This window comes from Engystomops pustulosus, chromosome 1, assembly GCF_040894005.1.
Source record: "Engystomops pustulosus chromosome 1, aEngPut4.maternal, whole genome shotgun sequence".
In the NCBI taxonomy this organism is placed as follows: Eukaryota; Metazoa; Chordata; class Amphibia; order Anura; family Leptodactylidae; genus Engystomops; species Engystomops pustulosus.
The window spans coordinates 199,189,775-199,217,452 of NC_092411.1; the positions used below are offsets into that span (position 1 = coordinate 199,189,775).

General features: G+C 36.4%; 1 protein-coding gene across 2 annotated transcripts in view; it reads left to right on the forward strand.

The window, feature by feature from the left end:
• The window catches only part of GRID2 (glutamate ionotropic receptor delta type subunit 2), a 716,446-nt gene that overhangs the window by 419,049 nt on the left and 269,719 nt on the right, over positions 1 to 27,678 (forward strand). For both annotated transcript variants that reach the window (XR_011849003.1, XM_072117803.1), the window contains exons 7-8: positions 114 to 275; positions 16,445 to 16,564. Coding sequence is in view for 1 of the 2 variants with exons in the window: in XM_072117803.1 (XP_071973904.1) it covers positions 114 to 275; positions 16,445 to 16,564 (282 nt within the window). In the remaining variant the exon portion in view is untranslated. The remainder of the gene's footprint in view (positions 1 to 113; positions 276 to 16,444; positions 16,565 to 27,678) is intronic.

The following is a 27,678-nucleotide window of genomic DNA, read 5'->3' on the forward strand; positions in this document are numbered from 1 at the left end:
TGGCAGGACAATGAGTTCATAAGTAGCTGAAGCAACTGTGTTATGATTTTTACTTAGTTCTGTCAGCTGTCTTCAGAAACTGAGACCGATGATCAATATCTAATCCTTTACAGATCACCAACCTGTATATATATGACACAGTGCTCCTGATGGCTAATGCCTTTCACAAGAAGCTGGAAGATCGAAAGTGGCATAGCATGGCGAGCCTCACCTGCATCAAGAAGAACTCAAAGCCTTGGCAAGGAGGCCGATCTATGTTGGAAACTGTCAAGAAGGTAACTTTTACTCCATCTTTTATCTTCATTATTTTCCAATGAGAGGGAAAAATGATGCTAGCTAAGGCACCTAATTTTAAATGCACATTACTCTTACTAATAGCTGTGCCTGTCAGGAGAACCATAAGATTAGTTTAGATGACAAATTTGCCAACTTACATTCTTCCAGTGAAGTTTGACTATTTGATGAAAAGTTTATTCCTTTTTAAATGATAGAGAAGTTATTTTGAGAGATATTTGGAAACATAAAAATAGGTAGTGAATTAAGTTGAAGGCAATTATTTCCTCTCAGGCAACAATGTTTCGGCTGAGACCATTTAGCCTTTCTCAAGTTTTTTCACTACCAATGAGGAGTGCTGCCTACTTTTGTATTTCCTGAGTATATGTTTATCTACCGCCAATCCATCTGTATAGATATGTAACATACAAAGTCACCGCCCTAATAAAACAAAAAAAATATATACAAAGAGTTTATAAAATTTTCCACTGCAAACACTACATCATTAAATCTATAGAATGGACATGGGATTAACATTCTGTTTGCACTTCTAGTATATAAAATCTCACATTGTGCTTTAATGGCGTTGTTTTGGCGCAGTTGTGGCGACTTTCCATTGCACCACATGAACATAGGACAGTGCAAAGTCACTTTAAAATGCACCAAATTCATTATTTGCATAGACTGGTTTTCACAAAACTGAACTGAATTCATGATTTGTTATTTCATGATTTATCATGATTTATGATTTGGGGCAAATTTCGGTTTAGTGACTTTTCATAGAACAGTCACAAATAACCCACACAGCCAAAAACACTGCTAGCAGATTTATCAAGGGCTAAAGCTACTTTAATGAATCTGACTGCAGTGGAACATCAAAGACAGACATAGGAGCATATTTATCAGGGCCTCTGCGCCACGTCAGTGGCACAAGAGCACGAGTGCCGACATACGATAAATAACCCCCATAGAATTGTCGTAAGGAGCTGGCTTAATGATAAATTCCTTCCAGTGTCTCAATGCTTAGCAAGGGCTGTATGTTCAGTATAAGTATTGTGGACACTAATGTGGGGCAAGCTCCAAAGCAGAGGCAATTGTGTATGGATATTATATTGCTATGTGTTTTCCGTAATATGGCCTACATAGCGGGAAGAGCTTCTAGGTGAGCCTTGCACACACTGTTTTTCTGTAGTACAAGGAATAAAAGAAAAGCAATTTCTGGTACAATCAACTTTTTGCTCTTTTGCTGCTAACTAAACAATGTAACTGGACAATAAGCAAGAAAGACCCCTTTTACTGTAACCTGTGGCAGCTATTGACCGGAGCAGATTTTAATTCTAGTGTGAGAGGGAAGAACCTTCTGTCAAACCCCTGGCATACATGCTGCAGACGGAGCCAAAAAGTATGACCAGGGTACAAAGAACACCATGTAATTGTACCATGTGCATTGTGAAGGCAGTCTGATATGAGTATTACTCATGGACTCAAGGACTATAAACTCAATGACACTCGGGCAGATAACATAGAGCTTGAGAAATAAAACTGAAAATGTTCACCATAATGTTGAGGTATTGAATCCTAAACTGGATACCTGTTGTAAGTTAAAAATATTTACCACAGACTTTAAGTTTAGTGGTATGAATTTTGAAAATACATTTTCAGAATAAGTCAATTGCCAACCTGTTGGGACAATAAAACTTGTCACATGGACTTTCGAGGAAGGATATCTGGCAACACAATTTGCAACGCAATACCTGCTTCCATATACATTTATGTCGTCGGCTGTGGTACAGTGAACACAATGTGTGTCAACGTACCGTACCGTTGCCAAGAAAAAGATAGAGCATGCATGCATCTTTTTCCATACATTCGGCCTGGTTTTGTCCGGGTCCCTGAATGGAAACCAGATCAAAATACTAACTGGGAAAAATATTGTTTACTCATCAATATGGCATAGATGGCAGCTATCAACTAACAGTAACAGCACAATGAATCAAATTTCTGTGGAAATGGCTGTTGAATCTCAATTAACCAATAATTAACTGTTTCCTAAGTGTCAGTTCATTCTTAAAACTTTTCATTAGTTTTTAACCACCACCAATCACCCACAATCATTTTGTCTAATTACAGTAGTTGCTTTCAGACCTTAATTAATTGCAGACTATCACCTTGCTAATTGATCAATTAGTACACTGGCTTTCTCTATGCTAAATGAATGAATGAGGGGGTGAATGGATAGTTTATGAATAAAAACAATGATGATGTCATGTTTTTTTCTATTGTTGTCATTGGTTTAAATACATATTGGTTGTTTTGAATTTGGAGCTTACTAATATAATCCTAATATCACATTCAACCTTTATGGGTCAGAGGGATGCAATGTCATACAACTCAGCTGCACTAGTAACCAGAAACTTGATGTAGCAGCAACCGCCACAATACAGCACTAGATGGCACTCTACAAACCATAACTGCATAATACTACTTGTTCAATACTATTTGTTCAAGAACTAATAGCCCAATCAATTCTACAAATAGAGCGTACTAATCAGACAATATTAATGATGATGAAGATTGTTAGAAGCAGATAATAAAAATGGAGACCCCTATCTAGAGAAGGCATGTATAATACCGGAGACCCCAAATCCGACATATAATAATTGTGACCTGGGCAGATGTTTATAATAATGGAGACTCCCCAAAGAAGACTATAATACTGAAGACCCCAGTGCTGGCTATATTACTGGAGACCCCCTAGAATTGACTATAATACTGGAGACCCACAAAGCCAAAGCTGCCTCTCAGATCTGTTTCTTCTATAAGCCCTCCCAGATCTGTTTCCCCCTCCTCACACAGAAAGCCTCCCCCAAATCTGGTCCCCTCTCCTAACACAATAAACCCACACAGATCTTACCCAGCAAGCTTCCCAAGGTATACCCACACTCCTTACTCAGGAAGACCCCCATGTCTCATACAACAAGCCCTACAGGTCTTACACAACATGTCCTCCAGTTCTCATACAGCAAGCCACCCAAGTCTCACACAGCAGGCTCCTCCAAAGCCCACACAACAAGCCCCCATGTCTCACACAGAAAGGTCTTATACATCAAACCCCCAGGATTCACACAGCAAGCCCCCCAGGCCTGAAAAAAGAAAGTTCATAAACAGTTCTCACACATACTAACACCACACCTACAGAAAGTTTTCAATTTAGCGGCCAATACAGAAACGTTCCTCCAAGAGATGCTGACTGCACTAATAATCACGATCCCTAAGCCAGGCAAACCAACAGACACCACACTCAATTACAGACCAATCTCCTTACTTAACATGGACATAAAACTGTCCGCCAAAATTATAGCCAACAGACTTAAACGTATTCTCCCACATTTAATAAAAAATTACCAAGTAGATTTTGTTCCCAAGAGACAAGCACCCAACAATACTAGAGACTAATAAACATACTACAACGCTGCAATATCAATAATATACCCACAACATTTCTCACAATCAACGCTTTTCATACCCTAACAAACTATGGAATAATGGGACCAATATTATACACAACTAAGGCACTATACTCCCACCCAGCAGCATATGTATACACAAACAACACCCTCTCCCAAAAACTAACACTCACAAATGGAACAAGACAAGGCTGCCCCATATCCCCCATTTTTCACACTAGAGCCACTAGTGGAAATAATTAGGAACAACCCCAATATTACAGGAATCAAGGTAGGGAATAAAGAACACAAGATAGCACTTTTTGCTCACGACATAGTTTTATCCATGACAGACTCTGACACATCCCTTTTACACTTATTCAAGACCCTAGAGCAGTGATGGCGAACCTTTTTGACCCTCAGTGCCCAAACTTCAACCAAAAGCCACTTATTAATGCAAAGTGCCAGCGTAGCAATTTAAGAAGTAATGTATTTCTCCTTGTTCATTGACAACTTTCAATCCTTCAGCCTCCCAAGGACACCAACGCAGTTGAAAGGAGGAGGGCAAATTCATCTATCATTGTAGGAAGGTTCTGCAGTCAGATTCTTTGATTTCTGTCTGGTGAACTTTATTCTGGGGTGATGTCCTGGGTGCCCACTGATAGGGCTCCGAGTGCCACCTCTGGCACCAGTGCCATAGGTTCGCCACCATTGCCCTAGAGGAATATGTGAAAATATCACATTACAAAATTAACACCAACAAATCACAAATACTACCAGTTAAAATCTCAGATGCAGAACTAGGCACACTAAGACAGCAATACACACTAGACTAGCAAAGTAGACTAGCACAAAATTTAACATACCAAATTACATACTCATCCAAGGAACTGTACGAATCAAACTTTGCACCTATAACTAACAGCATCAATGCACTATATAGGAAATATTAAGACATTAACCCCTTCCCGACATTTGACGTAATAATACTGCATGGCGGGAGGTGCGTTCCCGCAAAATGCAGTATTATTACGTCATGCTTCTGGCGCCGGCTCCTGAACGGAGCCGGCGCCAGAAGCTGCGGGTGTCGGCTATATATTATAGCCGACACCTGCCTCTCCGATCGCGGGTGTTAACCCCTAACACGCCGCGGTCGCGCTGACCGCGGCGTGTCAGAGGCATTTAAATGCAAGCTGAAGGGAATCGGACCCCCCCCCCGCGGCGCTTACCGGGGGGGTCCGCTGCTCCGATCCCAGCCCCGGGACTGCCGGTGCCCGGGGCTGCGAGATCTTCATCCGGAAGCCGGGTCCTGCCGGATGATCAGAAGTGATCAGAAGATCACTTGTTCAAGCTTAGATGTCATTACCTGTAAAAAAAAGTTAAAACAATAAATAAAGGTTTTTAAAAATAAAAATAAATAATAAAAGAAAGTGAAAGTCCCCCCAAACACCACATTTCCCTTTACACAAGTAATAAAGTATAAAATACACTAAATCACAAAAAAACCCCACTTATTTGGTATCGCCGTGTCCGTAACAATCTGTACAATAAATCCTAATCATAATTGGACCCGCTCGGTGAACGTGGTAAAAAAAAAACCCAAAAACTTGTCAAAAATTAAAACTTTTTATCAAATTGCTTTACAAAAAATGTTCTAAAAAGTGATCCGAAAAAGTTACAAGCGCCAAAATGATACCACTGAAAAGAACAACTTGTCACGCAAAAAATAAGCTCACAACCAGCTCCGTCAACCAAAAAATACTATAGTTATGCCGCTATAAAGATGGCAATACTAAAACAAATTAAATTTTTTCTATTCTAGTTTTCCTTCAATAAAATTGGACAAATATAAATAAAACTATATAAATGAGGTATCACCGTAATCGTAGTGATCCGTAGAATAAAGATAATATATTATTGTTATGCTACAGCGAACCCCCCCCCCCTCAAAAATGCTAAAAATCCAAAACAAGAATTGATGATTTTATTTTCCTCCACACGAAAAAAGTTAATAAAATTGCTTCAATAAGCTAAACACCCTCTAAAATAAAGTTTTTTTTACAGTGCATCGCGTCTCGCAAAAAATAAGCCCTTATTTGTCTAAATTGCTTAAAAAATAAAGATTGTATAGCCTATTCCCAACGCGCGTTGTAATAGAACGGTGCGGCGGGTAGTGACTTGCCAACACGGTTCAGACACAGTGATCGGGGCAAGATGGCAGCTGATCCTAACAGCCATCCATCCTGCCCCATGGACCAGAAGGGTTATGTCCCCCCCACACACCCCCAGTTTATTATCGCTGCTATTGGCTCATCAATTCAGACGAGCCAATAGCAGCGAATTTACTTATGACGTCAGTAATACCGGTCACCATGTCTGTAGACACGGTGATCGGGGCAGAGTGGCGGCTGTTCCTGACAGCCACCAATTGTGCCTTGTGGTTCAGAGGGGTTTTGTTTCCCCCCTCTGTCCATGTTTGCCGCTATTGGCTGGTCGATTTGGTCCAGCTAAAAGCAGCAATATTCGTCACAATGGGCATCGCTAGGGTGAATAAGAGCAACACTTGGCGATAATTTCCCTACTAAAACGAAGATATGGTACAAAAGCGCTGGCCGTGTACATTGTACAGATTACGCTGTACAACTCTTACGAGCTGTTCCAATGTGCAGGTCCTGCCGTATCATTTCTCCGTTTTCAAGAGGAAGATATTAGGAAACTAATATTGGGACAAGAAGGACGTGGCCCCTGTACCTCTGGTTTAGATGTTCCTGTATTTTGCCAGGACAGCATTTTCCCGGTGAATTCTGCTGCTTCTAATGGTAGGACTCAATAAAGAGTCTGTTCCAAAAGAGGAGTTAGGATGGACACTATATACTAAGGATGGACACTATATACTAAGGATGGACACTATATACTACTAAGAGACCTGCGACAACTCCAAGTGTGACAAAAGTTTAGATGGTCCCCTGGTCTATTCTACCTCCTTATACGCAACACATTCAAAATTCACGCCCAACCTGTTGTGAATTCAGTAAAATGAATAATTGTAACAACTGTTATGTCACGTTGCTCCCTATACCCCTCCACATTATTTCATAAGGGGCGCCACATAACGGGCACTGAACGTTCCAGAAATAATTGCAATTTCCATCTTGGACTCCATCGCACATCGTATTTGGAAACCACCTGTATGTTCAAATGCTCATTTCACCACGTGTATTACACTACACCACATATTACACCTTGCTAAATTCCCCAAGGGGTGTACATTCAACAATTAGGGTCACTTTTCGGGTTTTCCTCTGTTTTGGTACCACTACGGCTCTCCAAATGTATCCTGACACATGTGAAGGATTTCTTGCAAATTTGGCCTCTAAAAGACAAACACCCCTCTTTTCCTCTACTGTGCGCCCATAAAGCATTTTATATGCACATGTGGGGTACTTCTACACTCAGGAGAAATAGTTTTACACCTTTTTCGGGGTTATTTAATATATTATCCCTTGTGGCTTACATAAATTAGGGGTAAAGTGACATTTATAGGAAAATTTTCACCTTTTTAATGTTTAGGGCCTAATTGGATCATTCACCTGTAGGGGCAAATACATATATTGCACATTGCAAAATTCTCTAAGGGGTGTGTGTTCAAAAATTAGGATCACTTTTTGGATTCTTATCTGTTTTATACCACTAGGGCTCTCCAAATCCATGTCAAACATTTCTGTCAAATTTGGCTTCTAAAAGGCAAACCTCCCCCTTTCCTTTTACTGTGCGCCCATACAACATTTTATATACACATGTGGGGTACTTCTACACTCAAGAGAAATAGGTTTACACATTTTGGGGGGTTATTACATTTTTTTTATCCCTTGTGGCTACAAAAAATTAGGGGTACAATGACCTTTATAAGATAATGTTCACCTTTGTCCTATTTAAGCCCTAATTAAATCAAAATGTCCATCTTTTTCCTTTTAGGGACCTAATTGAAGCAAACACCTGTGGGGGAAAATACACATATTACACCTTGCTAAATTCTCCAAAGGGTGCACTTTCCAAAATAGTGACACTTGTTGGGGTTCCCCTCTGTTTTGGTACCACTAGGGCTCTCCAAATGCATCCTGACACATGTAATGGATGATTGTCAAATCTGGCTTCTAAAAGGCCAAAGCTCCTCCTTCCATTCTGAGCCCCACTGTGTACCCATACAACACTTTATATGCAAAAGTGGTGCAGTTCTGTGCTTAGGAGAAATAGTTTTACACATTTATGGGAGTTGTTTCATCTTTTATCCCTTGTGGCTTACAAAAATTTGGGGTAAAAGTGACTTTTTTGAGAACATTTTCACCTTTTTTCCCTTTTGGGGCCTAATTGAATCAAACACCTGTTTGGGCAAATACACAAATTACACCTTGCTAAACTCTCCAAGGGGTGTACTTTCCAGAATGGTGTCTCTTGTTGGGGCTTTCCTCTGTTTTGGTACCATTATGGCTCTCCAAATGCATCCTGACACATGAAAACTTTTTCAGCCATATTTGCCCTGCAAAAACGAAACAACGCTCTTTCCATTCCAAGTGCCCCCCTGTGCCCGTACAGCAGGGTACAGTGACAAAATGGGCATTGGCATGCTCAGGAGGAATTGCCCTCAACATTGTAAAATGCATTTTCCTTTTTAACCCATTGTGAAGGTGCAAATTTTAGTGTTCAATGAATCTATTGTAAGATAAAATTACATTTCTGTAATTTCACTTTCATTTATCTTTCACCCTCATGAAACGCTCAAAGGGTTAACAAAATTCCCAAAGGTTGTTTTGAATATTTTGAGGGGTGTAGTTTCTAAAATGGTGTCATTTGTGGGGGTTTTCTATCATGTAGGCCTTATAAAGTCACTTCTAACTAAACTGACCCTCCAAAAGTAGGTTTTGATGATTTTCGTGAAAATCAGAAAAATTGCACCTAAAGTTATAAGCCTCCTAACATCCTAAAAAAAAGGAAAAGATTTTTGAAAAATGATGCCAAGTTAAAGCAGACATATGGAAAATGTTAGTTATCAAGTTATTTTAGTGATATGACTAACTTTCCAAAAAGTAGAAAATTTTGAATTTTGAAAACATAGTTTTTTTCAAAATTTTTGGCAAATTTCCATTTATTTCATAAATAAATACCAAACATATTGATAAAATTTCTTGACCAACATGAAGTACAATGTGTCACGAAAAAACAATCTCAAAATCAACTGGATATGTTAAAGTGTTCCAAAGTTATAACCACTTAAATAGACACATGTCAGATTTTAAAAAATGGGCCGTGTCAGGAAGGTGAAAAGTGGCTTCAGCGTTAAGGGGTTAATTAACATGGTTTGGACATATTGCCTCATTCAAGATGGTAATACTACCAAAGTCTCTGTACTTGTTCAGAATTGTTCCAACAAATATTCCAAATATTTTTTATAGGAATCACATATATTTTTCCTTTTTTTGATGTCCAAATATGGGGTGCATCTTGTAATGAGTCTTATAGTCCAAAAAATACAGTCAATTTTATTAAACTGCTTTCCAATTATTAGCTACAGTATTTCTAAAAAGTTTTCATTAATTTCTAACAACCCCAATGAATTGTATCTTCTTGTCTCATTAGTTGCTTCTAGGCCTCAATTAATTGCTCACCATCTCCCAGTTAATTGTTCTCTAAGTACATGAATTTTTTCCTACCTAATGAATGAATGGGTAAAACACTAAAACAAATGCTGACAGTAAATTCACATAACACTCTACTCCAGAAATATTCTTTTGTGTGCATTTGATAAATGCTAATGTGATGCTAATATGTGAGCTAGATATTCCTGAGGATAGAAGTAAAATAGCAAAACAAGAAATTGAATAGGACATTAATCTAATAAAACATGCAGCATACATTCATTTAGAAGAAAAGCAACAATACATGGTGTATTAACTTAATATTTTAATTTAACATGTCAAAAAACATTGAACCTGGTGGTAACTAGAGATGAGCGGATGCTGATTGGTGGCCGAACAGCCATTGGCGTCAATTTAGTGGATGGGCTGTTCGGCTGCCAATCTAGTATGTCCAGGAATTTTTCAACAACAGGGATACAGATCTATTAATGATAGAGATTCAGAAATTCTCCAGAAATTCCCAGTGCTGTTGGGGGGAAATTTTATTATTTATAAGTGGTCTCAGATTTTAAATTAAATACCCGTTCATAGTTTTTTTTTATAATTTGGATCCTTATTTCAAGAGGGTCCTTGAATAAGTCCTTAAGTTGAAAGTAAATTTGGAAGAAGAAACTTTGGGGGCTGCTAATTGGTGAGATCCATGATGACGGATTACATTGTGTATTTTTAGGGACAGGTACAGGTCAGGGACAGGTGGGATGGAATTACTCCATACTCTGAAAACATAGGTTGTATGCAGCAGTTTAAGCTGTTATTTTGCTGTATGCCCTGATCACTTCCACTATCTTGCTTGCTTAAGTTGTTGCAAATTAGACTCTAATGATTCCACTGCAGAAAACCTACATCCAACCTGCCCTGACTTTAACACAAAATATAGGTGGCCATACATGTCAAATACAGTAGCTTCTTCAGTTACAGGCAGTCCCCTAACTTAAGAACACCCAACTTACAGGTGACCCATAGTTACAAATGGACCTCTCTGTCCACTGTGAGCTCTGGTGGAGATCTCTGGGTGCTGGTAATTACCTGAAATTTGGCTCCAGGCCGCTGTGATCAACATTACGGTTATTTAAGGTGTCTGCAATAAAGCTATATTGTTCATCCTTGTTCCCATGATAACAAAAATCCTATTGTCACAGAGACAAAAAAATACTTTGTCTGGAGCTAAATATAAAATCTTATAACTTACATACAAATTCAAAATAAGTACATACCTACAGAACAAAACTCAGGGACTGCCTGTGCTAATTGTGCCTAAATCATAGTTACTCCTGATACAGCTATTTAGGCCTACTTAATTACCTAATCTAGAATAAGATAGCATGCTTTATTAATCAGATCTCAAAGCTGCTTTCACACTTCTACACTTTTTTGTTTTCAGGTGGTAAATTTGGCTGGCCAAGGCTTCCTTTCCCTGATGACTCTTCCCCACGAAGCCTACATTTTTAAAATATGCTACTTCTCTGCTTAAAAAAATGTGTATCCTACTTATATATTAAGGAAATTATGTGAGATATACAAAACAGAAAAAAGAACAGAAAAAAACTAATTACAACTGGGAAAAATATATAGCACTTTAAATTACAAATATCTACTAAATAAAAATGATTGTAAATAAAACATTTTACTATCACATTTGTAATTAATGAATGTATACTGAGGGAGATAACCATATCTAAGGGCTTAGTATTTTTGCTTGAGGTATCTATTCTGTAATATCTCAAATTCTTGATTTTATATTCTGAAATAACATGTAAAAAAACATAAAAAATACTTCTTATTATTGAATACACTTTTACACTGAGATCACACAATTCAAAAGAAAAAACAAATATAAGACAGAATAATGAAAAATAAAGTTGTTTGTTCTAGACTGAACAGCTTTAAACTAGTGACAATTCTCTACATACACTATCTGTACCTCTTGATGCTCATTAAAATGTAACAACCGACAAGATACAATCCTTAGTTTGCCTCTGGCTTATAAGGAGCTGCATTTACTGTAAAGATATGTTCAATCCCCAAGGTTTGGATTTTTTTGTTTTCCTTTGGCTAAAGTAGTTTCTTTTTGAGGAGGGGAAAAAATCCCATTTAGGGGCTTTTCATCTATATATTATTATTTCTCTTATATTTAAATAATTTCCTTATATACTTTTCTTTTTATTGTTTGTACTGAGTTAAATCAACGAAGATTTCTCAAAAATTCAATTTCACCAATTCGCGGATCAGCTATCTGCAGGCCATGACATGTGATCTTACCTGTCCTAGGCTTTTCTACTTTTGCTTTTAACCGCATGTCAAGCCATTTTAGTAGAAACTACATTGCCACTAATCACCAGAAAATTCTTACTGGCCCTAACTTCCTTATTTTGTGCAATACCTTCAACATTGTAGAACAATTTTTTACAGTTTTTCAATTATCTCAATATGGTCGGTGGTTGGCACTACAGCATTGAAGTGCTGGGGTCCTGGGTTCAAGTCCAATCCAGGTCAACATCTGCAAATACTTTGTATTTTCTCTCTGTGTTTGCGTGGGTTTCCTCCGGATCCTCCGGTGTCTTACCACACTCCAAAAAACATACTAGTAAGTTGATTAGATTGTGAGAATCATGGGGACAGGGACTGATTTGGCAAGCTCTGTGTAGAGCTGTGTAATCTGTGTGTGCTATATAAACATAGGAATTATTATTATTAATTAAATGGGGCAACCATGGTGATTTTTTTTATAGGTAATAAAAAATGTCACCAAAGCTCAACTCCCTCTTCAAAACAAGGAAAATCCATTAAAAATGGGCTTCACTTAAAATAAAGAAAGGAACAGTATTTTCATTTGAAGATCACATACACCACTCCACCCTGTTCTATGTGATCTTCAATTGAAAATACTGTTCCTTTCTTTATTTTATCTGAAGCCCATTTTTATGGATTTTCCTTGTTTTGAAGGAAGAGTTGAATTTTGGTGATATTTTTTATTACTTGTTGTTCAGCATTTGTAAGAGATTTTGTGCTTTTTTACCAAATGACTCCTCTCAGGTTCACCTTTTTTGCCAGCAAATATATTTGTTTGTGACTTTACTGATGTTTCTTATAGTATACTTTTTCATTTAATTGGGAAATATTAATGGTAAAACATTTATTAATATTGTATGTATGCTTTTTAACTTTATATGTTCCCAATGAGGTCATAAAAGACCCCTGAGGTACATTTCCACATTTTTTCGTATTTTAATTTATTATTTACTTTCTAGTTTTCACCTGTAATTGGAGTATCTGTAAGAGCCCCAGTTACTGGGGAAAATTACTCCCTGTAGGGGAAAATTTCTGATCAGAGCTGTACTGGGTCTGAATCAGACCTACCATCTATGATTACCGCAGATGTCTGCTGGATGTATAGAGACAGGGGCAGTGCCTGCTCTGCTATTCACTGCATAGCACTACTTTAAGAAAGTAAAGGTTGAAACTGTAAAAAAAACATGTCGCTACAGACTCGAGACAAGCACTGCTGATGTCTTTCGCCAGTGGGTGTTAAAATTGCAGAGATGCAAGTAACTTTTTTTAAAAGGAGAGACACAAAAAGAACTTAGTTAACACAAAAAGATCTTCTTATAAGATGTAAAAAAACATTGATTACATAGTTGATTTTAATATCAATTTATTAACAATTCCATACTTTCTGCACATAATCTTCTAAAACCGCATGCAGATGTCTGTTTTATACTCCTTGAAATGTGCTATTGATACTCATCTCATGATTCTTTTTTTATATGATAGATATTTGTTTCTTTTATTATTATTATTTTGACTTTTTCAATATTATATAATGACTAATAGGTTTCTATATAAAAATTTGGATGAATGGGAGCAGGTTCATTTCCATATTGTTTTTATAAAGTGTTCAAAACAGTTAAACAACATACAAATTTATTATGAAATAAAAGGGAACAAGGCAGGGACATAAGAAGAAAAGTAAGAAGGTAGGAATGGAGGGTGGGAAGAAAAGGAGAATGAAAAGAAGGAATCCATACAATTTGAGCTCAGCCTTGGCTGAGCCTCTGGTTCTTCAATTAATAATATATTTACAGTTAAATAGTAATAAATACAAAAAGTGATGCATAACTACTGTACAACATTTCTAAAATTGTAATCAAATCTTCTTGAAAATAACTTGCAAAATCTTTTACTTCCATAGATTCCAGAAATTCAAAGGGAATAGTCTATTCTGAAGTACAGAAAAAAATTATACGATTCACTTTACAAAATAAAACGGCAATCTTCTCAACCCACTGTATGAAAAATAATAATATTTTATATCCAGCCAGAGTTAACAGCAAAGCAGATTACCATATCACTTTCAAAGCTTTAAGGGCTGGGGTCATGACTCTGAGGTGTTTAGGTGTTTCAATAGTTCTTACCATAGACAGTGTATCCATGGTGATGACACCATAGGGAACTATGACAGGTTAAGGTTACTGTGATTAATCTAGTGAAATAGATATAATGCCGAGATCAATCCAATCATCCCTAATTGGGAAGGTTAATATTAGGGCATCCATATTTATTATTTGAGCTTTTCTAATAGTATATTTACCTTTGGGATCTCAATTGTATTGCGAATCTGTCTATTTGAAAGTACTGGACAATTAGAAGTGCACCATATTGTATATTTATGCACAATTCATCTTCTATATTTCTCAGTATTTCTTTCTCTATCATTCTCTGTATATATACTTATATTTGCATACTTGTAAGTCAAATATTTATGCAAGTTAAGTACTCTGTATGTTTACTAACACATATTACGAAATGTGTCAGGGACATACAAATCTTAATTTAAATGATGTCCCAAATTAAGTGTAAAATAATCCTGGCTTCTACTATTTGCTTGCAGTAATATGCATATCAGTTATGATAATTATACAAATACAGATAATGTTTTATTGATGGAGGAACAGAGAGAAATATTTATTACCTAAATTAAAACTGGAAAGGCAAACAGAAGCAATTGCCAGGAACATTTTAACAAAATTTTAAACAGAATATATTTACATTATTGGCCAAATGAAAGCTGAAGAGGAAGCTCTTGCTCTAATTTACACTTAATAAGATAAAGTAGACTGTTAAACATTCAATGCGATGTGAAATGATAATACATTACTGCTACACAGATAAACATGCACAAGATAAATAGATAGATAGATAGATGATTAAATAGTGAAAGTAAAAGAAGCAGGTGCTGCCCCTAAAGCTCTAACCAAGAGAACTATGTTCTATGATAAAGCAACATTGGAAATTTAAAAATTTGATTATTCTATTTTCCATTAGAGTGCTACCTACTTTTGCTTTTTTAATTAATTCTAAAGATAAATTAATAGATAGTCAGCACTGCTGAAATAGTAAAACTACATTTTTCGGAAAAAAATAAATAAAAAAAAAGTTAGATCGAAGTTTACCTTTCTGTATGCAGAGCCGCGTCCCTAGTCCCATGGGAGTGGCCAGTGAGGAGTGGTTTCCCTCCAACCCTCAGTAAACCACTACACCATGCATCGTTTCAAATTTAAAAAAACTCCCGTGTCCCCCATACCCCCCATTGCTTTTCCCCTCAGGGTGTCATTCATGCCTGCCCCACTTTTCACTGCCCACTCCCATGGGACTAGGGACACAGCTCTGTATACAGAAAGGTAAACTTTGATTTATTTTTATTTTTTTTAAAAGACAGGTTTACTATAAAAACTCTTTAGCAATGTGTACACTATTCTCTATAAGGACACAGGGAGCCAGAAAAAGGGCTCCTGATGACAGGTTCTCTTTAAAAAGTGAAAATGGTTAGCTTTATTCGCCCATAGTGACATTTCTGTTACATAATACAATCTTGCTCAAGCAGTGTGTGGTGTTTGTGACTTAGTACTTAAAGCATGGTAATCAATTGTCACAACTCATTATACAAACAATGCTGAATCCTTCTCAGAGCAATAATGAAACTTTATTAAATCAGACAAAACAGTATGCTATAGGTGATACAGTGCAGTGCAAAAAGTGAATCAAATATTTGCATGATTACACAGTATGATATCTAACAGGCCTCATTAATACATATCAGGAAGTGTAGGACTTACCACTAATAGTAGAGACATGGATCCACTTGCAAAGTATAGTGAAACCAAAACCATTCAATAGGTTTCAATGGTGTCAGGCTCCTTAAAGTACACTGAGTGGCCACATTGAAAAAGGGCAAAAATGGGAAAACAATACTTAAGTTGCTGTATATGATAAATACAGCTAACACAGTACCATAATTATCTCACCAACATTGTGTACAGAAGTTCAGCATACTAATAACACCTAATTAAGGCAAGATATGTCATTTTTATCCCAAATCACAGTATGCTTATACCAAGTATGGGAGTAAATCTACAAATTGTTCCTTGGGAAAAACTAGCCTTAAGGGAGCCAACCCCCAGTTGACACCAGGTAACATCAATTCTGCAGAAGGCACAGATGTCTGGTGTCATAGTCCAATGGGAACAGGGACCGATCTTCAGAAATGACCGCTGGCATCGTGTAAAGGGTTAACATGCACGATTGGTGACAGCAGCAATTGCACACGTTAACGCTGGTTGTTTGCTGCAATATGCAGCAAGCACCCTGTCTGTATGGGGAGGGCTTTGTCCATGATCACTCTCCATACACCTGTTTGTGGCAAGTGGTTAAAAAAAAAGTCTTCAGTAAATGTTTTAAGCACTTACTAGACACTCCTATCATTTGTCAAGATGCATGACTTCATCGGATTGAGGTGTGACTTTGAGTAAAGTGCGCAAATAATATGTCTGTATATTGATAAATTACAGGTCTAAACTTAGAGAAGACAGTTGAATAATGGAATAGATATACCTTACCGCATAAGTCACTTTGATAATCTTGCAGTTTAAATTACAGTGTAACTTTAAGCAATTGTTGTTAAAATTGCTTTAAAATATATTATCACTAAATCAAAGCAAGTACTCACTAAACAACTTTTTGTTTCCTTTCTTTAAGGGTGCAGTAAGTGGACTTACAGGGATTTTGGAATTTAATGAAGTTGGTGACAATCCAAATATCTACTTTGAAATTCTGGGTACAAACTATGGCGAGGAACTTGGCAGAAGTGCTCGTAAGGTAAGATGAAACATTTCATATCACTTATATCACTCATATTTTTTTGCTTGTGGTAAAACTAAATGAAAAATATAATAAAATGAAGAAATCTTCTGATGTAAATAGTAAGCTACACCCTGTGCTACTATATTCCATCGAGTTCTGTCTGTCAGGCGTAGGCACCATGTAAAAAAAGTGTTCACACGGTAACCAATGTAGTGACCGTGCCCACACAGTAGCCAACACTCTTTCCATAGAGCAGAACTATATGTAGAGCTTTAAGCACCAGAATTTAGGGAACACCAATATAGTAGAACATACTATAAAAATATCTTGTCTGGCGGCAGAGCATAAAGAGGTGGGTTGCAATTTATGCATTTTACATTAAAATTGTTAAGTTTAAATTATTTATTTTAAAATTTACCATAAAAAAATGTAATTCAAGAAGCAGTAAACAACACAATAACATTATGGAAACGAAGCAGAGAAAAATATTTCAGGCCTCTACACTGTACTATGATAATGTTACATTTTTGACAACAGAGACAAATGGATAATACAGATATAATAGATACCCCGTTATGCAACAGATGATGTATCCTTTAATAAGTACTGTAGTTTTAAGCCCAGATGTCAGAAATATTTCATACATATCTTTTATGAGCACCAAGCTATAAAGATATTCCTGTTCTTGGTCCACATGCTACTTCTAGAGAAATGAATGTTTGGATTTTCATAATAAAAAGAACATTTACTGCTGGAAATATATATTAACTACAGAGCCACAAGCTAGGGATTATAATCATTTCTGCAGATTGTCAAACACATCTCTAGGCTGTGTATAAATAATTGGATGTTATATAATTTTAATCCTCCGGTTTTGTGGCAAGGTTGATTTCTTTTTAAATACACAAGTCTACTATCATTAACCCTGTGGTTTGCCACTTGCTAAGCAAAAGCTTCAAATTTAGGGTTTTGTGGTTGTAACAAAACAGGAAATATACTTTTACTTTTAACTTCATTCTATCAATGGGCCCGGAAAATGCAGTAGTGTTGTAGTAATTATTACACTTCATAGTGAATGGTGATTGTACATACAGTACAGACCAAAGGTTTGGACACACCTTCTCATTCAAAGAGTTGTCTGTATTTTCATGACTATAAAAATTGTAGATTCACACGGAAGGCATTAAAATGATGGAATTATATAAGTAACTAAAAAGTGGGAAACAACTAAAAATATGTCATATTCTAGGTTCTTCAAAGTGGCCACCTTTTGCTTTGATTACTGCTTTGCACACTCTTGGCATTCTCTTGATGAGCTTCAAGAGGTAGTCACCAGGAAAGGTTTTCATATCACTAGTGTGCCCTGTCAGGTTTAATAAGGGGGATTTCCTGCCTTATAAATGGGGTTGGGACCATCGGTTGTGTTGTGCAGAAGTCAGATGGATAGTCTACTGAAAAGACTGTTAGAATTTGTATTATGACTAGAAAAACGAAAAGAAAAAGTAACGAAAAGTAGAAAAAAATTAGTGGCTAACATTACTTTAAGAAATGAAGGTCAGTCAGTCCGAAAAACTTTGAAAGTGCAGTTGCAAAAACCATCAAGCGTTACAAAGTAAACGGCTCACATGCTGCACATTATATTAATGGGTGCACTCTGCTGGATATTATATGAATGGGGGCACTCTGCTGGACATTTTATTAATTGGAGAAGCTGCTGTGGAGATTTCATTCATGAGGTGAGAGTACTGGAAATTTTACTGATGACATAAGACTAACGGACATTTTACAAAGTCTCTGACTTAAGAACACCCAACTTGCAGATGATCCATAGTTACAAATGGACCTCTTTGCCCTTTGTGACTACTGGTGAAACTCTACAGAGGTCACCTCAGCCCAAGGCTGCAATGATCAACAATAAGAGTTATGAAAGGTGTCTGCAACAAAGTTTTAGTGTGACTACTTGTTTTGATGACACTTAAATATATGAAAAAATTTTGTCTGGAGTTATGAACATACCTTTTCCCATTTACATACATATTCAACTTAAAAACAAACCTACAGAACTTATCTTGTACATAACCCAGGGACTGACTGTATTAACTGCAGATGAAGTTAGAATGGTAGTAGGCAACAAATCTAGTTGACCATGAATACAAAAAAAAAGCCAATGCCACATATTACAATGGATAGCTTATACCATCTTTCCAAAAGATATATCACAACAAAGAATAGAAACACATATGAGAGAAAAGCAAATTTATAACGCAAAAGATGATTTGTATACCATTGTACCATTGTAAAAGCACTAAACAGTACAATAAGATAAGAACTACTACAAATTATTGTGTGAAGATTCAAATAATACTGGTAACTAGAAATAAGGTCTAGTGTAAAAGTGGCTAAATAACATGCTGAGCAGCACAATGTTGTAAAAATAAACACACACTTTCTATAATTTTGGTTAATGTGTCTCTTAAAGTGGCTAATGTGATTGAGCAGAGAAAAGTCCCATTATACAAGGGAAATTGAGCCCACTCAACACATTTATAGAAGAAAATGTTGAAATTATGAAGAGCGGAGAAACTTTTCTGGGCATGCTATATCTTACACATGTCTATAGCTGCCTATGAAGAAATATTATTAGTAGACTATTCATACTGATGGATGCAAACATTCCTATCAGTTCATTTATTATAGAGTTATTGGGTAAATGTGGGAAGGTATTACACATTGTATAAATGTATTTCTATATGCATCAGTCATCCGCTGTCAATCTGCCCTGGACAACCTTGGTGGACCTGCAGCCATACAAAACTTTTAATTGACTCAATGCTGGCATTTCCCAATGACATTTAGTCATCACTATGAACAATAAAATCAGAGAACGCACAAAATACAATTTTAGAGTTTACCTTATGGCAATTTATGATATGTTTACTGTTGCTGTACTGTAGATTGGATTGATATTTCATGCTAAACTTTTACCTTTTTGTAAAAGAATCAGAACTAAAACTGTAAGGCCATACTTGTCTCTAATTAGAGGTCAAGGCATAGGAACAAGAATAGTAAAATCACAACTGAAAGTGTACAAAGTAGTTTTATTCTTTTTAATAAGTTAGACCTACATTTGGAAAGTGTCAACTTAATGAACTTAAGAACTACATCTTTATAAACATTAAGTATTTTTTTCAGCTAAAATTTGGGTTAATATTGAAATAGGCACAGTGAAAAGCATTCAAATGTAACTTCAAGGCCCTGCCTGCTTTCACTTATGCTTCATTAAAATGATATTAAACTTATATTATGCCTCCCCTTTCAATTAGGACTCTGATATTATTCCAGAAGTATGTTACTTGAGATGTGCAAAGTAAGCCATGGAATAAGTAGCAGCTTTATCAATATTCACACTATTGCTGAGCAGCTATAATTTCTGAGACAATAAATTATGTTCTGTATGATTTTTTACAGATATTTAGTACAAAAGGACAGGAGTGCAAACAATAAGATGATACATTTTCTGTGGTACTCCTATTTCGCCTATTCACATTTGAACTCTAGTCATGATAATGTAAGTAGTGATTAATGGTAAATATCTTCAAACAAAGATGAAATCCATTATCACTTTTTCAAAGCACAGCACAGGTTACATTAAATGGGCTTAAAACCCTCAAAAGCAATTCTCGATCATAGTTAAATAAATAGGAACACTATTAAGCATTTTCAAAGTGAAAATTGTTTTTTTAGACCACTGATATATTTAGCTTGTATACTCTCATATGAGCAGTAACATTAAAAGGTCAGACAGAATAATTTTCTATGCACTTATAATTTGAGTGCCGCTAAATTATTATTATTATCCACTATTATGGACCACTATGGCTATTTTGTAACAACGTAATTTTGGTAGCACTGAATGATTTCTTAACTTCCCCCCACCACCGTTTTTTAGTGCTAGCATACCGTCAATACATTTAAACATGTAAGATTTTCAGATCTTAGAAAAAGTCACAAAAGAGATTTACTGTAAATCTAAATTTGGAAATAAACATAGTAAAAAGAGAATTTTAGGCCCATGCAGTGCTCAGTGGGGCCTTAAGCACAACACTGTTTACAAGTGAAAAGTGATGGATAAGGTTCAGTGCCTGATGTCATCAGCATCACAGTGAGTGACATCCCCCTGGGCTGCATCACTAAGACCAGGATGCCAATATACATGAGTTACATGGCAAACTAGGAACAAACAGGAAAACCTTCACTATTTGTTATTCGGTATAAGAAACTTACCTTTCTCAGAAAAGTAGAAAAGACACATAACTGTCTGTTGAAGACATGTTATACTTTTATTCTTAAATAGTTTTTCGGAATGTTTTGAAGATAACACAGTAGGAATGCGAAGGGAAATAATGATACTGTATACTGCTGTGAAATATATTACAGGCAGTCCCCGGGTTACATACAAGATAGGGTCCGGAGGTTTGTTCTTAAGTTGAATTTGTATGTAAGGCGAAACTGTATATTTTATAATTGAAGTTCTAGACAAATTTTTTCTTTTGTCCCAGTGACAATTGGAGTTTCAAAATTTTTGCTGTAATTGGACCAAAGATTCTAAATAAAGCTTCATTACAGGCACCTTACAGCTGATCATTGCAGTCTGGGACTATAGTAAAGCATCCAGAGAGCTTCACCAGAGGTCACAGTGGGCAGAGGGGTTCGTCTGTAACTATGGGTTGTCTGTAAGTTGGGTGTCCTTAAGTAGGGGACCGCCTGTATTCTAGTCCAAATAGATATATTTGGAAATATTTTGATTCTTGGTATAAAATTGTCAATTCAATAAAAACTCCCAAAAAACTATACACAGACTAGTCCAATCTGTAACATTTTGTATTTTTACAGTATGACTTTTAACTTTAGCTGTTGAATGTATTAATGTCCATTGCCCTTTGAAGGTTATTTTGTGGTATCTACATAGCAACTATGCAAAGGATGATTGATGAATGGCATTTTGGTGTTTTGAAGTGGAAAAGTTGTTTTACAAAACACATTAATGCCTTTACCAGGCAAAGGATTAAATCGCCACTCCCCTGTGACATCATCGGGGGCCGGCGATCGGTTGCCATGATCGGTTGCCAAAGACCCGATGCTCTCTTGTTTTTATCTATTCATTACAATGTGCAATTTGCACATTGTAATGAATGCAGAGAAAAATCCCCATATACTGCCATACTGCTGTATGGCAGTATATGGTAGGATAATTCAGACAACCTAAGGTTAAATTACCCTAGGGCGTCTTAATAATAGTAAAAAAAAAAAAAAAAAGTTGAAAAAAAAACTATATTAAAAAAACAAAATTCAAATCATCCCTTTTCCCTAGAAGTCATTAAATATAAACAGTAAAAATTATAAACATGTTAGGTATAGCCACGTCCCAAAATGTTCGATCTGTTAAAATATAATAAAGGTTTTTCACAGCGTTTAACCCCGTAACGGAAAATAGCTCTGAAAGTCGAAAATAAAGAAAAAGAAAAAAGTTGCAAAAAAAGACACTACCCACAGCTCCAAACACCAAAGTATGAAAAAGTTATTAGCGCCAGAAGATGGCAAAATGAAGTATTTTTTTTTTTTGGTACAGGTTTAATTTTTGTGAATGTATGAAAACATAATAAAAACTGTACAAATTTGGTATCCACATGATCACACCGATTCAAAGAATAATGTAGACATGTAATTTGTGGTGCACAGTGAAAGCGGTAAAATCCTAGCCCACAAGAATACTGCGTAAATATGTTTTTCCCCCATTTTCACCGCATTAAGAATTATTTTCCACTTCCTAGTACATGGCATGGGATATTAAATGCCATAACTATGAAGTGCAATTTGTTACACAGAAAACAAGCCCTCCTACAGCTCTTTAAAGGAAAAAATAAAAAGTTATGGATTTTTGAAGGTGGGGAGTAAAAAATGGGAATGCAAAAAGTTGTAAAAACCTTACTCACTTTTCAGATGTGGCTAGTTTGGACTTTGATGTTTACTGCCATTAAAGTCAATTGAGATACTAAGAGCACATCACTGAATGATGATCAATGTTTCTGCAACTAGTACAATCTTTAACCCCTTAAGGACGGAGGGTTTTTCGGCTCATTTCTCGCTCTCCAACTTCAAAAATCCATAACTTTTTCATTTTACGTGTACAGACCTGTGTGAGGCTTATTTTGTGCGTAACAAATTTTACTTTCCCGTAATGTTATTTATTTTAACATACCGTGTACTGCGAAGCTGCAAAAAATTCCAAATGTGGAAAAATTGAAAAAAACCTGTCACGTTCTTGTGGGCTCAGTTTTTACGACTTTCACTCTTCGCTCCAAATAACATGCCTACTTTATTCTTTGGTTCGGTGCGATCGCGGTGATACCAAATTTATATAGGTTTTATTGTGTTTTAATACATTTTCAAAAATTAAACGAAAGTGTACAAAATAGAAAAAATTTTTTTTGCCATTTTCTGACGCTAATAACTTTTTCATACTTTGGCGCACGGAAATGTGTGAGGGGTCATTTTTGCAAAATGAGGCGATGTTTTCATTGCTACCATTTTGAAGTCTGTGCGACATTTTGATCATTTTTCATTTCATTTTTTATGTTATGTAAAAAGGTGTAAAAGTCGCATTTCGGACATTTGGGCGCCATTTTCCGCCTCGGAGGTCACCGCCGCCCTTAACCGTTTTTATATTTTGATAGATCGGGCATTTTGGGACGCGGCAATACCTAATATGTTTGTGATTTTTACTGTTTATTATGTTTTATATCCGTTCTAGGGAAAGGGGGGTGATTTGAACTTTTAATATTTTATTAATTTTTTTTATTTTTTAAACTTTTTTTTTCACTATTTTTTAGACCATCTAGGGTACATTAACCCTAGATGGTCAGATCGATCCTACCATATACTGCAATACTACAGTATTGCAATATATGGCATTTTTGCAGGTCATACATTACAATGAGCCACTGGCTCATTGTAACGAACCTGCATAAGCCATGTAGCCTCGTGTCAAAAGAAGACCCGAGGCTACCATGGTAACCGATCGTTTAAACGCCGCCGGCGACTTTGCCGGCGGTGTTGAGAGGGTTAATAGCAGCGATCGGTGCAAGCACCGACCGCGGTTATTAGCGGTGGGGGTTTTGTGCAAAATGCAAAAACCCCCACCTTTGTATGAAGAGGACTTAGCCCGTGAGCCCTCTTCATACATCCCTTATACCTCTGCGCTGTAGAGCTACAGCACAGAGCGTTAAGGGGTTAATAATTTCTCCAGCACTGGAGTTGTATGTTTAGAAATCTTATAAGTTGATTATGAAAAAGAAATGTGACATATAGTAATTAAAAATTACCACCTTTTTCCAAAGGTCCAAATACACATTTGCCAAAAGGTGTTATATGGTAGATGTTAAACATAACTTTTATAGATCCCTATAAACTGTTAATTAAACTGGTACCATGGCTGTCACATCCCACCACAGACTCACTTTTGGAACAATTAATTGTAGACGAAACTTAGAATGTTGTTACTTCACAGTGGGGCTGCCTTGGTGCAAAAGAATGATTAAGAACAGGCCACCAGTTGCATTGGTAGCCCCACAGTACCCCACAATCATGGGGGATGAAGAGGGAGGATGGAGTTGCAGAGGGAACCAACTTCCCTCTGTATAATTCCTAAGCTGTTGACAATTATTTGCGGAGCCATCACCATTGATCATGCAGTTCCTGCTGCTGATTGCATGGGTACAGTTTCCATGTGATCTACAAGACATGTGTACATTTAGTCAGGACAAGTATGCAAGCACATGGTTATTTGTATTTGTCCACCTGAGAATTCTGATGTTAAATGTGTTTGCTGTTTTTTTTCTGCTAACTTATATAAGAAGCTTATTTATGTCATGGTCATTTTTGCACCATTGCAGCCCTACTGCAAACTAAATGACTTACAAGAAATAGAGAATTATATTTGACCCATACACGGAACGTATGAAACATTTTTGGTATCTAATAACATAATGTCTTGTCTTGACCTTTCCTGAATATACAGGTACTATCTTTAGAAAAATTCCACTCATATAAAAGCTTTTAATGGAAAGCAGGTGAGAATGTTCAAAGGATCCTTACTCCCATTAAGAAAATTAGGGGTGTTTTAAGGTAATTCTACCATACATTCTTAACACATTTTGTTCTACATGAAAAAGAAAGATTTCACTTTTCCTTTCACATCTACAACCTTTACTCTGTTTGTATTGCTTGCCCGTTTTCATGTCCAACAACAGTGTTCTTTAAAACATGGTGTTTCTTCCAGTTGTTTGGCTTCAAGACTAATCTTTCTGATGTCTAAATTATTGTTTTCATTCCCTTTGTCTCAGAAAAAAATAGATAGCTATAGTCCATATAACATAAGATCCTAGAACATTTTCTTTGGTGTAAAAAGTAGTAATTTAGCTTGCCTTGCAAAAGAAACACTTGCTTACTATGAAGAGATGATAAAATATGCAGTCCAATATTGGTTTACTGCACTGGATGTAAAAATGACTTTACATCATGAAAATCAACACATATATTATAGTGTGAATGTGTAATGATCTGTGTGCATACAATCAATGTTCAATGTACTGTGTGAAAATGTAGACTTAACAAGTACTAGTTCTATTGCCTTCATTAATTATACGACACAGACATCATCAGTCTTCTTGTACAAAATGTGTTAAGTACTGTACAATGTAGCTCCCCTACTGTATGTCTGCCTCGCTTTAGTAAAACCACATAGTTTCTGTACATGAAATAAATTTACTTGTCATTCCCGAATGCCTATTGTAAAATAATAATAATAGTTGTGAAATTCTGTCTGTAATGAACAGTAAAGTGCAGAAAACCTCTTGAATTATTTACATTTGGTATTGCAGCGGGATCCTCTTACAGTACAATAAATACATATTGCTGGGTAAACAGTGCAGTTTACTGTAGTTGGTAAATATATCAAAACCCTAATTTTTGTTTAGGAAAAGAGTAGTACTTTCTTAAAAAGGACCTTTTATGAATAGAATACCCTATGCTACATATAAGAACCCTGGCCATTGCACCTGGAAAAACCTGCTCTACTGTTATGTTTTAGTTCTATTTTGTTATTTGTACTTCTTTTTTTTATTTTGACTCTTGTTTTGTGACTATCCTTTTGTATCAGCCATTTTGTCCCTAATAAGCCATCTCTGTCTTGAAACAGACAGCAAATCATTCTGTTGTTATTTGTCTGTTTGTCCTTTGGCATAGGGAAGGATTGTGTTTCCTGTTGCTCTGTATCACCTAGGCAAGCAGGCAGAGTCTTTTGGGGGCTGGAGTTTACGGCTCACTCCCTCGTTTCTCCTCCCTGAATCCAGTTCAGCCATTACAAAAAAATGTATAGAAAAGTGACAAACAATTTTAAAGATTTGATGGAGGAAAAAAATGAGAAGGAAATGAGGTTGGGTGGGGGGATTAGTCAAGGGAAAACTCCCACTTTAAAAGAGGCTTCCATTTCATTACAAAATCAGAGAGGTCATTCTTTCAAAAGGAGAAACATAGTCACCCATATCACTGAGCAGTCAGAATTTTAACCAACTGTTCCTTAGCATTTAGCAACAGTTACTTTTGGCACTGAATATCTTAATTCTGCTGTCAAATGGGTGGTGCTACGTTCCACACAATAGAGAACCTAATTAACAAATATGGTACTAAAATTAATGTCATTGTCTGTGATGGAAGGTGCTCTTTAAGTTCTTATACTTTCTCTCTGGGAATTATATTGTAAATAATTCCATTCCACAGTTGACATTTTGATGGATAAGACCTTGTAAGATAATGCAATTTTCTTGTTATCGACACCCATGCATTTCCAAAAGATGACATTGTATAGAGATGGTGTGATGTATACATGAACAATGGCAGCTGTCCATTCTGTAAAATATTTCTGCTTGCTAATGAGACTACTAACACCAGACTACCTGCCTGGTCAGGATCTTGCATCTTCATATGTACAGCTTGTAATTATTCCTGGTAATTAATGTTTTCACCCTTCTGGACAGTGGTATTAATTGCTGATTTGCTGTGGACTAAAATTGAAATTGCTTGCAAAACAGAAATAGTGAAGTGCAGAAAAAAATCATAAACTAGATACATTAGGTATTATAAAATAATGAAGTGTGTAAATGCAAACACCAAATCATCTTATGTTGAGTGTCCTCTAGAGAATTCATACCTGTTGTCTTGGCAACAGTATGGAATTGTCATTATCCATGGCTTGTTCACTAATAATCCTCTGCTTGTTGCTCGTAATCAACCAGTGGTTGATCCTTATAAGCCACACAAGGAAAAAAATCCGTTAACAGAGGTTGTTTTCTTGTGTTTTCCTTGTATTCATACATGTTCTGTATAATACTTTAAAATAAAAACTGCTTGTATCTGATCCTAAGCAGGTATGTAACTGTATAAGACTTTATTACAGTGAACTAAACGTGGAGTTGATACTTTTATGCCATGATCATCATGAAAAGATGCGTAACTGCTTAGCCCCAGTGCAAATTCTGTGGCAGGTTCTCCAAACTCTGTAACATTATTGTAATGGTCTCCTTAAATGCAAAAGAGACACCTTATGGTCTCCATGAGGCTACTAATCCAAAATGCAAATCCACCCTCATCACCAACTAAAGTTACTTCCATGTCTTTAATCCAGGAAATCATCAATGGTATTTATATTATAAATATAATTAATACAATTAACATAAAATGTGCCCTAAGATGAGGAGCATTTGAGTGGCAATGTTCTTCTCTATATCATTTTGATAATCAGGATAACATGGCCGGTTAAGGTAAGTGGAGGCCTCTGGCTGCAAAATCTGGTGGTGTCCCCACTGAATGTAGCCTAAAGAGTGATATACATTACTATTCTGAAATATCATCACTATTCTTAATTTTTTTCTTGTGGCAAAGTGGCAGTGGTGTTAGCCTAGCTGCTGGCCTAGCTAGCACAGTGGCAGTACTACTAACCGCTAGTCCTATTCACCATACCAGTCCTACGTGCCACTCTTTCCCTGAGAGTTCTCTCTCGTTTTCTCACAGAT